At 41.9% G+C, this 15,637-nt stretch overlaps 1 protein-coding gene across 4 annotated transcripts in view; it reads right to left on the bottom strand.

Moving 5' to 3' along the window:
- Positions 1 to 5,179: 5,179 nt before the first annotated feature.
- Positions 5,180 to 15,637, bottom strand: part of LOC126976522 (fatty acid synthase-like) — a 73,274-nt gene continuing 62,816 nt past the window's right edge. For 3 of the 4 annotated variants that reach the window (XM_050824894.1, XM_050824895.1, XM_050824892.1), the window contains exons 14-23: positions 13,275 to 13,695; positions 12,872 to 13,190; positions 12,574 to 12,694; positions 11,947 to 12,344; positions 10,876 to 11,085; positions 9,873 to 10,273; positions 8,788 to 9,018; positions 8,141 to 8,305; positions 6,622 to 6,669; positions 5,180 to 5,751 (exon numbers count right to left, since the gene is read on the bottom strand). In XM_050824894.1, coding sequence (XP_050680851.1) covers positions 5,380 to 5,751; positions 6,622 to 6,669; positions 8,141 to 8,305; positions 8,788 to 9,018; positions 9,873 to 10,273; positions 10,876 to 11,085; positions 11,947 to 12,344; positions 12,574 to 12,694; positions 12,872 to 13,190; positions 13,275 to 13,695 — 2,686 coding nt within the window. In that variant the 3' untranslated portion in view covers positions 5,180 to 5,379. The remainder of the gene's footprint in view (positions 5,752 to 6,621; positions 6,670 to 8,140; positions 8,306 to 8,787; positions 9,019 to 9,872; positions 10,274 to 10,875; positions 11,086 to 11,946; positions 12,345 to 12,573; positions 12,695 to 12,871; positions 13,191 to 13,274; positions 13,696 to 15,637) is intronic. The other variant, XM_050824896.1, reaches the window with a different exon arrangement.

Raw genomic sequence — 15,637 nt, 5'->3', positions numbered from 1 at the left:
GGGCGGCGGCGATCACTAACACACCAGGTGACCCGTAAGCTCGTTTGTCCTCCTTTTCTATAAAAAAAACCTCTCTTCTGAGCAATTCTCGCACACTAACACTTAGTGTCATACAAATCGCGAGTGTAAGACGTTAACTTGTCACGCACAGTAAACTAATATTCCTGGCCTGTTTTTATCGGTTGTCCAACAGCAAGAGACTCTATCTACACGTATAAATAATCTAAGCCTACTGTCTTGGGTCTTGGGCGCGACTTGCGTCAACACCCAGAATAGTTCAGGTGCTGCGGTTGGTGTTTCGACTGTCGAAGTCAGTAAATATCACAAATATCATAGAACTCAAATCCTTGAAATCCAAGTTCATTCATCGAGAGCACAGCCAATATCGATGGGGGTACTCAAGGATCTCACTTGGAATGACTATTTTTTATCATATTTCAAAATGATTTAGCGTGTGGCTTAAAATGTAATTTTGACATTTTTGCCTTAAATGTATGCTGCTAATTTAAAATTGTACACGAATATACACAGCAGGATGAACTGATGAAAGTTAACAGCTGGTGCAGAGTTAATAAAATGTTGTTGAAGGAAAATAAGTGCTATTGCATATGCTTCTGGAACAAGAAAAATCGTCCTCTAAGATTATTGATTAGTCTGTGATCCCGCAGATAGATTACAATCTAAAGGAAGTAAGAGTAAGAGAGAAGATAAATACACACATCAAAAATTCTAAGCAATATGTACTAATTTAAATTTTAGTATGGTTTTTCACATTATAACGTTGTATTTTATTTTTAAAATGATATTATTAGGGTCCTATGATATAAAAATAACAGCTGTTGTTTTTATAAGTTCTTTTAATAACAGAAATTAACAATATTAGTATATACTGCAGAAACTAAGGTACATAAGCAACTAAACATTTTTTTAACAAAATCAAATTTCTAAAGAAAATGAATTTATTCTGAAAGAATAGGATAATTTAATACAAAGTATGGCCTTGTCGGCAACGATTATTCATTGAATTAATGAGACTGTTTATGTCATCTTGCGGTATTCGCTCCCAATGGAATTGCAAATCCTTCACCTGTTGGGTTGTTGTCACTCCGTCTAAGTCCTTCAAATCACGTCTCTGCGTGCTCGATAGGATTGAGGTCTGGCGATTGTGCAGGCCAGGGCAATACCCGGAAGTTCTCCGTTGCCAAGTATTGACTGGTTCGCCGAGCTATATGTGAACGCGCATTGTCATGCATTAAAGTAAAATCGGAGCCAAAGGTTTGTGCAAATGGATGGACATAAGGTCTGAGAATATCCTCAACGTAATTTTCAGCGTTCATGTTTCCATTTATAAAAACGAGCTCAGTTCGCCTGTTCTTCATATAACCCGCCCATACCATAACTTTTGAGCCGCTGTATGGATGAATTTCCTGAATGCACCTGAGCCTTTCAGTATTTCCAGGCCGATGGTACACTCGCACCTTTCTTGTATCAGGCCTAAACCCGAATCGCGACTCATCGGAAAACATAATTTTATCCCATTGTTCCTGGGTATTGCCGTAACGTATCGGTGGGCACCTAATTGGGCGTCGAGCTCGTACGCCATATGCTTATGCACGTTATGTTACGTATGTGTATGCAGTCGATTTCGCACAGTTTGGGGACTTACATCAACACCACTTGAATTTTGTAGCCTCATACTTATCTCTCGAGCGGTTAACATCGGCTGGCGTCTTGCAGTCAGTTGTATGTACCGGTATTGCCGAGTGGTTGTACTCCTTTTACGGCCTGAATGTTGTTCAGAGGGTTCCCTTGTATTATTGTAGCGCTGCCAAAGACAACAAATAACATTTCTATGAATGCCAAAATGCCGAGATACCTGAGATTGATTACTTCCCGCTTGCAACATCCCTACAGCTCTTTGCATTTCATTTACCGTCAAATGACGTCGCTCCATGACGTAAAGAATATCTAACAGTTCAATTTTGTCGCTAACTTTATTTAAATGGTTGGTAAAATTAAAAAATCAAGACGAAACGAACGAAGCAATAAAAACGCAATTAAATTCAAACAAATTCCCTTTCATTTAATTTCATGAAAAAAACAAAACCTAATCGATTTTTTTTTACAACCAGCCAGCATATCATCAATAACAAAAAAGTTTACATACCTATGCACTTTGAGTGAATCAAGACTTAGAAATTAATTAATATAAATGGTAAATTTGTAATATCATGCATGTTGCTTAGACTTTATTGATGTGTGTAGTTGGTAGGCCATTAAGTTTCGGAGAATATTTTGAGCAAACAACAAATTAAAAGATCTTCCAAACTTTCTGGTTTTATCTTCATACTTATAAATCTTTATAAGGACCCGCAGCTCTTTTTCAAAAACAATCTTTTCAAGCATCGCCAGAAGCATATTAGAGTACAATAGTTGTATATGGTCTCCAAGGTAAGTACTTGATTGAATATGCAAGACTGGAAAAAATTCAAAAGAAATTATTGTCCTAGCTATCTTTTGCAACAATGGAGGATGCGTAGATGAAGTAATTGCGCTTTACTTCATCTATGGCGATAGCAAGAACTGCGATGGACAAATTGAAAAAAATATGGAAGAACAGAAACATTTTCAAAAGCCACGAAAATCCGGCTCGTCAAAACACTTGTTTTTCCCATATTTTTGTATGCTGCAAATTTTGATGCTCTGGAGATGTGGTGCTGGAGGAGAATGCTAGGATTTTAATGGACCGAGCTTTGCACCAACGTCTCCATTCTCCAAGAACTTGGCATAAAACAACGCCTTTCGGTGTTAATACAGAGTCGCATTCTTAAGTTCTTCGGACACGTCTACCGGCGCGAGACTGAGTGCATTGAGTGCCTTGTCGTTCAGGGCAAAGTGGAGGGCACCAGAGGGCGGGGTCGGTCGCTCATGCGATGGACCGACCAAATTAAGTCCGCTGTGGGCGGACCACTGAATGAGAGCACCAGACTGTCAGCCAGCAGGGAAAAGTGGCGAAGTCTCGTGGGGTGAATTCCATTTGCTCCAAAAGATTTCACTTCGTGATGACCACGACTGCTCTGTCAAGAGTGTTACGACGAAGAAGAATCTTTTGCAAACAATAAAATATGAAGAAGCTTACCAAAGTACGAAAACAGATTAGTATATTTTGAAATGGAATCGCTAAGCGCTTGTCGGAAAATCTTGGATTTACCTAATATACTTATTTGAACTAATGCATGGCTTTGTGGATTGGAATTGCTGTGCCGATACATGTTCCACTGGACAGCTGCCGACCCATGAACCGGATAAAAGCCATTTATTTTCTCAAAATTAATAACTTTAGAATTATTTTTGATGTCAGTTCAAACACTACCACCGATTCGGAAACAAATGGCGCTCTGAGAGAGAAGGAATGACCTTTCATTTACCGTATCGTCGAACTAATGTTAGTAGGAACTCGCCCATTTACAGGTTCTTATCTTAAGCTAAAACCTATAATTTTATTTGATAAACATAAATGTAACCTTATGTACTTGTATAAAAGTAACCCAAAACAATTTAAATACCTACTGTTAATTTGATTTTCGTGCTCACCGTTTATAGGGAAGACTGTATTATAATAATTCTATTTTTTCAAATTTGATTTATTTTTATGTATGTATTGTGTTTGTCCGAATTGGTGGACAAAATGGAAAAAATGGTCCGTCTCAGTCAGTGTTTGTGCCGTTTGGTATGGAGACACTTGGGCCGTGGGGCCCTGATTCGCTTAGAATGTAAAAAGTACTATATCAACGTACTGTTACATACCTATTATAAGTATTGTTTTGTATTGAGTTAGTGAATATATTATGATAGGCAATCTAGTGTTTCACCAGTAGTCTGGTAAAAAGGTAGTTTTGTATATAACGAATTCAGGGGTAGGATGACGACCAGGTCAATGTAGACAGCGAATCTCTCATACAAAATTAAGATGATTTAGTAATCATTCAGTCTGGTATAAGGGCGGTGTTGAATATAACGAATTCCGGGATAGGATGACTACTGTCAAAGCTCTGCGCATCTCTCATACAAAATAAGGTGATATAGTATTTATCAGAAGTCTGGTAAAAGGGTAGTGATCTATAGTATTTAATCGAATTCTGAGGGTAGAATGACGGCCAGGTCAGTGGTCAGCGCTCAAAATTAAGATGATCTAGTGTTCATTAGTTATCTGGTAAAAGAGCCGTGTTGTATACTAATAACGAAATCCGGTGGTAGGATGGAGACCAGGTCAATGTTCAGCGCATCTCTAATACAAAATTGAGATGATCTAGTATTTATCAGTAGTCTGGTAAAAGTGCAGTTTTCTATATAACGATTTCTGAAGATAGGAAGGTGACCCGGTCAATGCTTGGCATATCATTATTACAATTTATAAAAATAAGATTCAGTCACCAAATTAAACAACACAGAAATTAGTAACTCAAAATATAGTCTCTAGTTCGATGTCTGGGTAATACCAGCGTTGAGAAGCAAAATTCCATCATAATGCCAATTAGACACCATTTTGGTTCTTTAATGTTCATATTGTTATTATTTATAAGATTTCTGTAAACTTTTTGAACCAAATAAACGTTTTAGTTATTATTATTATAATTGAATTCAAACTTTCCATTCCGCGTCACGCCGTGTTAACCTATAAAGTGTAGTATCGCTTTTGAGAATGAAGGTATTGTTAGCTATGTTGTAAGTGAAAATATTTGGGCCTAAAATCTACTTCTTAAGCGAAATTTTAGTATTATCTCCGTAATTGAGGTCATCTGAGGTTCGAAAACAAGTTGCCATGTCAAAATAAAGTAAAGAGAAAGGGGCCAAGGTGTTATTTTTATTATAACCTGGAGTAAGGGTAAAGGAAGAAAAACAACTAACAAGACGTAAATCCCTTCAAAGCCACTACTTGGTTTCGATTGGTCAGATAAAATAATTTTATCCATTTGAGGAGGTCGTCGGGTATACCGAGTATAGGTATATTTAATAATTAAGTTGGTATGATTAACTATAAAAACATTTTGACAAATTTGTATACACGGCTTCCACTCGCAATCCAGAAGAAATTGTATAACTACATTATTTCATTCACTTTATTTAATATCTATAAAGAAATGTTTAGGCACTTAATTTCATAATGAAATAAAACAAGTTTAAAAAGAATGTACATTTATTTGACAACCAGAATTTCCGGTCCCGTCGCGTCCTTCATCGAGCACACACACACACCACACACACCTAACTGCTATATATACACGATATAAAGCGAGCCACTCTTACTCCTACGGAATATTATATATCACAGGCGCACCAAACCATGGAGTACGTCATAAATAACAATAGAACAATAAATTAGCTATCAGTAGTGGTCTCGTGGGCGGCCCGCAGTAGCGCGGACACGTGGCGGGCGATGTGCGCGGCCGCGTCGCCCGCCAGGATGGAGCGGTGGTCGGCGGGCAGCTGCCGCGTGCGCAGCTCGCCGGCACACACGTCCCGCAGCCCGTAGTCGGCGGCCAGCGGCACGTAGTTGTCCCGCGCCGTGAACAGCGTGACGGGCGCCCGCAGCGGCGCGCCGGGCCGGTAGGCGTCGCCCACCACCAGCTTGCGGTAGAAGGCGCGCGCGGCCGCCGCCAGCTGGTCCGCCGAGTACCCGGCGCCCACCAGCTGCGTGGTGCGGGCCACGCGCTCGTCCCAGCTGGCCAGCGCCTCCAGCTCCCGCGACACCTGCGACGCCGCTCATTAGTGACAGGTGAACATACATGTGTTCTGAGACTTAAGCTGATTAGTTACAGCGGAAAACGCAACACAACATTATTAACAACAGTTACAGTTAGAGCGGTTTTATCGCTTGAAACACAGTTTTAGAATTTGAATATAATTAGACTCTCAATTGTAAAGGACCCACCCAAAAGCGTATAAACAACTGGGATTTGTTTTCCGAATGTCTAAACTCAAAGCCTTTCGAGTCTCCTTTGACTCATAAATTATTATATAACAGTATTGTACGGAGTCAGCTTGAGTTCGCTTATACATTCTCGCATCCTTTTAGTGCGACGGAATAGAAAGAATTCAAAAAAAGTTTTAAGCTCTCTGGATTATAGGTTTGGTCACAAATATGTGGACTATGAGCCTTCAATCAAAAAATACAAAATGAAAAATATTGAAAATTAGAAAATATACCTAGTAGCATCTTGGCAAATTATATTAACAAGTTTTTTTCTTAACTTGAAAATTGACATTAAAATGTTGACTCTTATGATTTAAACATGAAAATATTATGTATGTAATATAATATTGAGTACTTATTACCTAATATTTCTACAAACCTACCGTACCCAACCTAGATTTAGTTGTCTGTGCCACTAAAACAACTGTGCTTTTTTAGCTACATTATAGTACGGTAACAATGCATTTTTAGACCATAGAGTATAGAATTTATCAAAGACTCAACAAAGTATGTACATTGAGATCGTGACTGTATAAGTGACAGATAAAAGTAGAGGAGTAGAAAAATAAATAAACATAGAATCCATTCAACAGTTGAACTGTGCGCTGCACAAACCAAAGCAACCAAGCCCAGCACACAGTACTCACGAGAACTGGATCCATCGGCGGCTGCGATGCGGCCGTGCCGCGCCCCCTCTGCGGTCATTATTAATTGTGACGTGGGTCATAACAACGATACACCCTCAAATTAACTCAACCCTAAACTTCTAAACTCTTTTTTTCGTATTCAAAATCCAATATCGTGTAATGGTGAGACAATGACAATACTCGAAACAAACATAAACTCGCAATTCCATCCAGGCTCCGTAAAATCGCTAAATCTTTTAAAGTGGATTGTGTTATATTTTATAATCAACTCCCAAATGAAATTAAAATATTACCTATTAAAAAATTTTAACGTATTGTAAAAAATAAATTAACATCTAAGGCCTATTTATTTTGTTAATCAATATTGTTATACTCATTTGAATGCTATTGTAACTTTTGTACTTCATCCTGACTTGCACTAAATAACTTATAAAGTTTTACAGTGAATAAAGATTTTTTTGACTTTGAATGACGTTCTATACATAAAGACATAATATCACGTCGTATAAAAATAAAGGTGAAACATGGAACATGCCACAAATTACATCATAATAAGCTTTGCCTGCTGTATCCATACATTGCCGCATTTACTCCAGTTGTTTAAAATAATATTGGTCAATAAGCAGCAATGTAAAACAGTTATTCAGATCAGATTTCATTTGGAGAGTGACAGTTGACACACGACTAAGGAGTGTGTCAAAAAAGTGTGCTTACATTGACTTTAAACATACTTTTGCAGTTCCATTATCAGACTCCGAATGAGATGTCCTTATATGTAGAACTTCATTGGGTGAGTATTAAAGTATATCAAAGATTAGTTTTTAGTTATGATATTATAATGTCTTACATAGGACACATTCACCTCCAACGTTTCTAAACCTGAGTTTGATATCTAAAAGCTATAATGCAAGCGGCACAATATTTACAGACCGCGTTATAAAAATGTACTTTCTTGTGGAGGGAATCGAAGATTTTAGAGAAGACACCTATATCGGGACATATTTAATTTAAATAATTAAACCCTAACTAAATTCAAAGTTGATACTTCCTCCTCCATTTGTGTGGTCGCTTAAAAATCAAATTAAGTCAGATTATCATCGTACTTCAACTTAGTAACTCAAATATCATAAACCCTCCATGTTGCGTTCAAGAACTGCATATTATGACTACCATAAAAAGTCTATTCTGTTAAAACTAATTTATTATCTGTAAAAATGTTATTATTGCTAAATATTAACATCGATGACAGTTGCCAGGAAACTTTTTATTACCGCCATAACCAGTTAAAAATTATGGTGGTCATAACATGCGGTTCCTTAATGCATCGTGGAGGCTTATGATATGTTGGTAGATAAAGAAGTGTATGTAACTGTGCATAATTAGTCATTACAACACTCGCGTTTAATGCCCTTCATTATAAACAGTCATATAAACTCCTATTACACATGAAAAATATAACAGAATATAATCTGTCAATTTTAAGAGAGTAAGTGAAATGTAATTTTTGGAGTTCGCCCACCTTGGCCGCGTCGACGTCCTTGAAGAGTTGTGCGAAGTATGCGAGCGCGTCGGCCTCGTCAGAGCTCTGCGAGCGCTGCACACGCCGCGTGGTGCCGCGTGTGGTGTGTGTGGCCACGAACGCGGGCGACCCGTCCACCAGCACCAGCTGCGTCTCGCAGCCATCCTGCCATACAAAAGACAATTACTTTACGTCCGTTTGACTCGTTATCTACATTATTTCGATTTCATGAGAATATATCATTCAGTTTTCATGCGTTCACGAAAAATATCCTGAAAACTGAACTGTGCATATCATAGTAGTAGCAGAGAGCACTACTTGATATACTCAATAGTAAACATTGTGGCTTATAACGAGTCAAGTTGATATTCTTTCGAGGCCTGTAATACAAACTGCGGCGTAGGAAATATTTGTTAATTTATTTTACGATAAAATATTGTTGTGTCTTCTGAGGGTTAAACATCAGCTTATATGCAAAATTAAGGCTCATAGGTTACATTTGCTACAGTATGAGCGTACGAACACAATCGAATTGGGTGAAGTATCACACGCCCACTTACAACGGAGTTGAAATAGAGGCATCGCCGCTGTGTGTCGTTCAGTCAATGGACCTACGGATAGCAGGCGATGTACAAGGAGTGTCGTACCTCTTGCAGCTGCAGCGCCATCTCGAAGGCGACGGCGGCACCGAACGAGTACCCCAGCAGCGTGTAGGGCGGGCGCGGCCGCAGCGCTCGCACGTGGCGCACGTAGTACGCCGCCAGCGACCGCATGTCGTCCAACGGCGCGTCGGCCGCGCACTGCAGCCCGAACACGACGCCGTGCACGAGACGCGCTACGCCGCGCAGCGCGTCCGCCACGCCTTCGATTGGGTGCACCTGGGGGAGTAGTCTCTGATGAGAAGCTGCCCGGTCACACATTGGTGAAAACAATTCAAAATATTAGAACGTAACGCACAGTAACGTTTCATACTCGTGATCCATCACAGACAATTCAACCTAAAAGACCTCGCTTTCATGAGTTCTAATACGAAAATAAAATTACCAAACCTGGCGAGTCGCGGGGAAAGCCAGGTAGTTTTAATTGGATTGTTCAGACTTGTCAAAGTGAACAATCCAGTGACAACCACGTGACAACTCATTGGTGATGGGCGATACTCATTATCTATAACTGAGTAGATTACGGTATAATGGAATAATAAAAAATCATTTTAATTAATAAACGTATTTTTTATTTTTACAATGTGTCTCATAGCTAGTCTACGAGTGCCAATGATAGATCAAGATAATACAATGTGAATTTATCTACGACATAAAGGGATGTGAAAAACGACAATGCTACAAGAATACGCGTGCTTTTTATATTTTATTTTTCTGTATTAACTTTTTCAATTATTAATGATAGAATAATTATTGACCTATGTAATCTAATGGCATCTTTTGGAAACTTACAGCTAGCGACTTTGTAATATCAAGGTCAGTGCAATTAACAAGGAAGGCCACTTATAAGTAACCACTTCTATACCTATCTTTCGTGAGACTAGATATTGTACTACACATTCCACACCATTTCAATGAACAGTATAGTATTATAACGAACAATGTTATCACTATGCCTCTCGGCGGCGAACTGAGAAACGTAAAGGGACGGGGCCGGCTATTATGCAGTGTCACAGCCAAACTTGTGCTACTTTCAGGTTGAATTGTGTGTGTGCACCGCTAGGCACACTTACCATAAACACGGCGTCGGCGTCTGTGTCGTCAGCCACCGCGCTGGGCAGTCGTACAACGGTACGCTTAGGTACCAGCTCACCCAGCGTCGCAAACTGCACCAAGTCGGTGGGTGAAGGAGGGGGTCGCGACACGGCGGCGGGCGGGGCTGCGGGAGCAGGGTCTGCCTGCGCCGTGGCCGTCTTCTCCCCCTGGCCCTCCGTCGCAGCAGCGGTCTCCGTCGCGTCTTCGCCGCCCGAAAGCGCCTTTAGCTTAGCAAAGGTGAGCGCTCGGATCTCCTGCACTCCCAGCACCACGTCGTATCCCCGCTCCAAAGTCTGCTTGATCTCCGCCCCCATCAGGGAGTCCATGCCGAGCTCGGCCAGGTTCGCCGACTCGGACACTTTGGATGGATCTTTGATTCCTGAAACGACGTATTAAGTTATAGCATTAATGAGAACGGTGAACGCCATCTAAGTGGCGAGATTGACGTGAAATTGTAGGTTAAGGTGAAATTCATAAAAAAAAAAACGAAAGACGAAGTAACAATGGTGGAGCATACAATTCCACCTAAGACCTTAGTGTCGTATGTACAAATTATGTTGCTTTATTTTTTATATAACCGAAATAAAAGTATTCTCAAACATGAGAGAAGCATAAAGCAATTGATAAACATATAAATATTACTTTATTACATTATTAGGCAAAGTAAGTGGGAAATTCTTTCTTCAGTTCCTTGGTCCTTGACTTTAAGGCCACAAGTGTAGCGTGAAAATCGCACCTGCTTGTGTCCTTCGCGCACTAGCCTCAGGGTTACTCAGGTAGGCATTCAATAAGTACGAATAGATCGTAGCGTGTGGGTATTGTGTATGTATAGGCATCCCATAATAATTGGACCGTCCCTTCGATGGAGTGTGATGGAGAAGTGCAGTGATGGAGGAGGGCGCTGTGTTTTGGCACTTGTTGTGGATCATTTCCAAAACAATTAGAAACGATGTCAAACATCTAAGAGGCGAGGGTACATACCCAGGATGTTGGCCACGGCGTGCACGAGTGAGTCGGCGGGAGGGGCGGCGGTGCGGCGTTTGTCAGCCAGCACCATGCTGGCCACCACGGCGTGGGGCCGCGCCAGCAGAGCTCCCAGCGTCTCCAGGCAGGACGCCATACGCTGCGGCACGGTGCCGCCCACCACCGTCTCGTCACCGCCCATCGTCTCCACGATCAAGCCCACCTCGCCTGCAATCCACCACGATTCGACAATAATTAACTAGACTCATACAGGTGACTTTATATTTTTATCAAAACTCTCCATTATCAATATCTAAGTGGCAGTAGAAAGGGCACATAGTTCGACGGAAAGATGGCCAGTGGGGCAGAAAGTCCTCGAATGGCGACTACGTACCGGAAGACGCAGTGTTGATAGACCCCCCACAAGATGGACGATCAAGATCGCCGGAATACGTTGGATGAGGGCAGCGCAGGACCGATCGTCGTGGCGATCTTTGAGGCAGGTCTTTGTCCAGAAGTGGACATAAGTGGATATAACTACAGACAGATAAAAATCTGCCAGATGGTACAATCAAAATTGAAATAGTTGACGTGAGAATAGCCAGCCGAATCTACCTAGACATATTGTGATATCTTGAATTGATTGACTAATACTGCTTAGGCTATAGCCTATGAACATGATAAGAACTAGCGTATAAGATATATACTATGAGAACAAATCGGAACGGAATGAAACTGTGACCAACTAGATTGCATGCTGTACTCTAGTAAACCGGCCGCGGCGGCATCTCTCACCGTCATACAAATATTATTATGGCTATTAAAGATTAGAGATAACTGTAACTTATTTAGGTATAAAGGTAGCTTATGTTCCGGTTTGAGTTAAATCTGATATAGATTTAACAAATTATGAAAAATGAGACGGATTTAAGGAAACATAAAATGTGCAAAAAACATAATATAAATGAGCAATTTTTTTGCTAAACTTGTCAAAAGCATTTGCGCTTAAATTATCAGGCCCAGCCGGCTTTAATGATTGAGAAAAATTAAAAACAGAGGTAAGTTAATACATAGAACGAATGTATATACCTATGGCGCCCCACTGCACGGCCAGGCCAGGCAATCCGTCGGCTTGGCGCACCTCCATGATGCGCTCCATTGCGGAGTTGGCCAGCCCGTAGTTGCTCTGGCCGGGGTTGCCGCGGCCGCACGACACGGACGAGAACACCACGAAGTGCTCCAGCTCGGGGCACAGCTCGCGCGACGCCTCGTCCAGCGCGCGTGTGCCCTCCACCTTGGGGCGCGCCACGGCGCGGAAGTCGTCAGGCGTGAGGTTCTCGAGGAAGGCATCACGCAGCACGGCCGCCAGGTTGAAGATGCCGCCCACGGGCGCCAGGGAGTTGGCGTCCCTCAGCAGAGCACGCGCCCCGCTCGCGCTGCACGCGTCCGCCGTCGACACCAGGACCGTCGCACCTCGCGCACGCCACCTGCCGCCCACGATAGCGTTATTATATCGATTACATCTGGCATTTCTTATTACAACCACTATCAATTCCCTTGAAAAAATTATTAGCAAATAGTTTAACATTTAGCTCTTGGTGAAAAATTTTATGTATAAGTTATTATTGAGTTCATTTAATTTTCTTTCATGTTCCTTATTATAAAAGTTATATTAAAATTGATATATCATTGAATATTGAAACACACACGACATACCTGCTAATACACCATGACTGATACCCGGTGCGCACTCCGGACCGGGAGTTGAGCACCAACGCCCGCGCCCCCTGCTTCACCAGCCAACCTGCCAGCTCCAGCCCGAAACCGCCCAGCCCACCTGCAGGTCACACAGACAAACAACGATATTAACTGTATGTTAGTTATATCACTGTAAGAGGCTGTAAAGAAACACCTTTGACATCCAGGGGCCTCGGTGTCGGTATCCAATTCTTGAATAAGACGAGCCAACGCGTAAGTGGAACAGCTGATGAAAAGTAAAAAAACTGTAGCTCACCGACGAGCACGTAGCTCTTGGCGGGGTGCATGTAGGTGCGCGGCAGGGCAGCCACGAGCCCGGGTCCCTCGGCGTCGTCGTCCCGCACTCGCAGCAGCACCTTGCCCACGTGTTTGCCCGTCGCCATGAAGCGGAAGGCAGGTTCCAGCTGGTGCGCGCCGAACTCGGTGGCGGGCAGTGGTCGCACGGCGCCGCTCGCGATGCCGTCCCGGACGCAGCGCACCACCTCCTCGCGCTCCCAGCTCGACCCGTCCGCCTCGAACAGCGCGTCCAGCAGGATGCCGTGGAACGTGGTGTTCTTCAGGAACACGGCCATGCCCTACAACACGCGACAAACGTGATACACTCACACGCTACGCATTGGATGTCTACACATCGGCGGTAGCGGAAGTAGTTAGCTTACCAGGGGAGTGTTGTTTGAGAGGTCCAGCTTGCCGATCTCGAGGAACCGGCCGCCGATGGCCAGGCAACGCACGGACGCGGCCAGCTTGTCGGCCGCCAGCGAGTTGAGCACCAGGTCCACCCCGCGGCCCCCGGTGCGCCGCAGCACCGCCTGCTCGAAGCTGGTGTCTCTGGAGTTGGCGATGTTCTCGTCGGGCAGCGCAGGGAAGCGCTCCCGCAGGAAGGCTCGCTTGTCGGGCGTGCCCACGGTGGTGTACACGGCGCAGCCCGCGTGCAGCGCGATGCCGATGGCGGCCTGCCCCACGCCGCCCGAGCCGGCGTGCACCAGCACGCTCTCGCCGCGCCGCATGCGCCCGCGCACCACCAGCGCGTAGTACGCCGTCGCATATGCTACCGGCACCGTGGCCGCCTCGGCCAGGGTCCTGCAACCAACCATCACCATCACTACACTTCGCATCGGAAAGGTGCATCGGCCTTAAGCCCAATAGACGCCTAATAAACGACGAACGCTTTCAGATACCACATTACAAACGCAAATCTTATATAAATCTATAACAGTATGTGACGATTATCTAACTAAATACGATATGTTGTGATCATCGTCATGGACCTAAACTACGTCATTAATAAAAACTACAAACAGCAAAGGCCCTAGGAGAGATACTTGGGGTACGCCAGAAAATGTAGTGTAACACGTGGAGATATAACCTTTCGTGATGACTCTTTGAGACCTACCATTTGTATGTAGGGGTATGACTTAAACCTTAACCTAAAGATAATAGAGGGGTTCGAGATGCCGTAGTTGAAAAACTTAGTAAGGAGTATATTAAATATGGTCGACTTTATCAAACGCACTACTGAGAACCGTGTAGATGACATCAGTGAGCATAGCGCTGTCGACGCTTTTAACCAAGTTATTAACATTGCTCATAAGATATGTCACTGTAGATTAGCCACCAATAAAACCATGCTGAGTGCTAGAAATACGTTCTTTAAATTGCGAAAACATAAATTATGAATATATGGATAACTTTTTTAAACATTGATACGACATTACCTAATTTCCATTTAGGGAGAAAAGTAAATATTAGTAAGGAATGTGAAAATATAATTTTTAGAAGCGCTAGTTGTTTTGCACATTTTTTGATAAATATTGGTGGGATTCTGTCAGGTCAGACACCTTTGGAAGGATCGGAGAGACAAAAGGCTTTTAATTATCAAATGTTCATTAATATAGATATTACTCAAAGTTGAGAATTTTCCCGTGAGCTTTAACTACACTATCATAAGATTAATTAATAGGGGTTTCTAGAGGTATTTATCATATTATTATTTCTCCTCCCTATATTGATATATAAATAACGTATAGAAATAACCAGCGAATAGATTTACCATATCTTCACCCGTGTCAGCCGTGGTATATATGTGACTTATTTTGCTGGGAAGCGATGACGAAGAGCTCTTACGATTTATGACAAATGACCAAAATCTACAAAGATTACCATGAATACCACTATCAATATCCCCAATGTGTCTTTTGTAACAAGTTGACATGAACCTCTCAATTCTGTCTTTAAGAGTTTTGTATTCAAAGATATCTCTTGGATTTTTCTATTTTATAAATTGTTTTTTTTTTTTTTTAATTTTTCCTTTTCGTTAAACATACGAATAAGGGGTTTAGAAAATCAGATGGGAAATTATTAGGAGTGTATTGTGTAAAAAGGGGGGGGGGGTTTAATACCTAATTATCAACAGTTGCATACAAGACTTTATCTACACCCAGAATATGAATCCTGTAAAAGATTCTGAAACATTGGGTGTTTTAATGTTAGTAATAAGCTAACTGTTTCAGAATCTTTAATAGAGGATTTAAAGCATGGGTGTAGATAATAACCATTACATCATCCAAAAGAGTGTTGTAATGTTGTACTGAATGTCATAACAACACTCCTGTTTTTTTTATCCCTTCATGCGCAAAGTTTCAAGAGATGCATGGTATCTGTATGAATTTCAAAAAAAGACCATTTACGTTTACGCGCGTTCCACACTACCAGAACGTCGCGCGCCGTAAAAAAAAGACGGTTATTCGAATCCCCGCCATTTTTCTTCGATATTTTTATTGTTTTGCTTACAAAAAATGAGCTATTCATTTTAAACGCTACAAAAGAACATAAAATAAATAATTGTTTCATTAATACTTAGTTTATTTGTATACAATCAGTAATGAGTGATAATAAGTTACAACTACAACTGGTGTTTTAATGTTAGCAGATAGCTAAATGTTCCAGAATCGTTTAGAGGATTCATATTCTGGGTGTAGATAAAGTCTTGTATGCAACTGTTGATAATTAGGTATTAAAACAC

Source organism: Leptidea sinapis, chromosome 41, assembly GCF_905404315.1.
Source record: "Leptidea sinapis chromosome 41, ilLepSina1.1, whole genome shotgun sequence".
Taxonomy (NCBI): domain Eukaryota; kingdom Metazoa; phylum Arthropoda; class Insecta; order Lepidoptera; family Pieridae; genus Leptidea; species Leptidea sinapis.
Note: the sequence above shows the minus strand (reverse complement) of the source record. Positions and strands in the feature narration are given on the sequence as shown.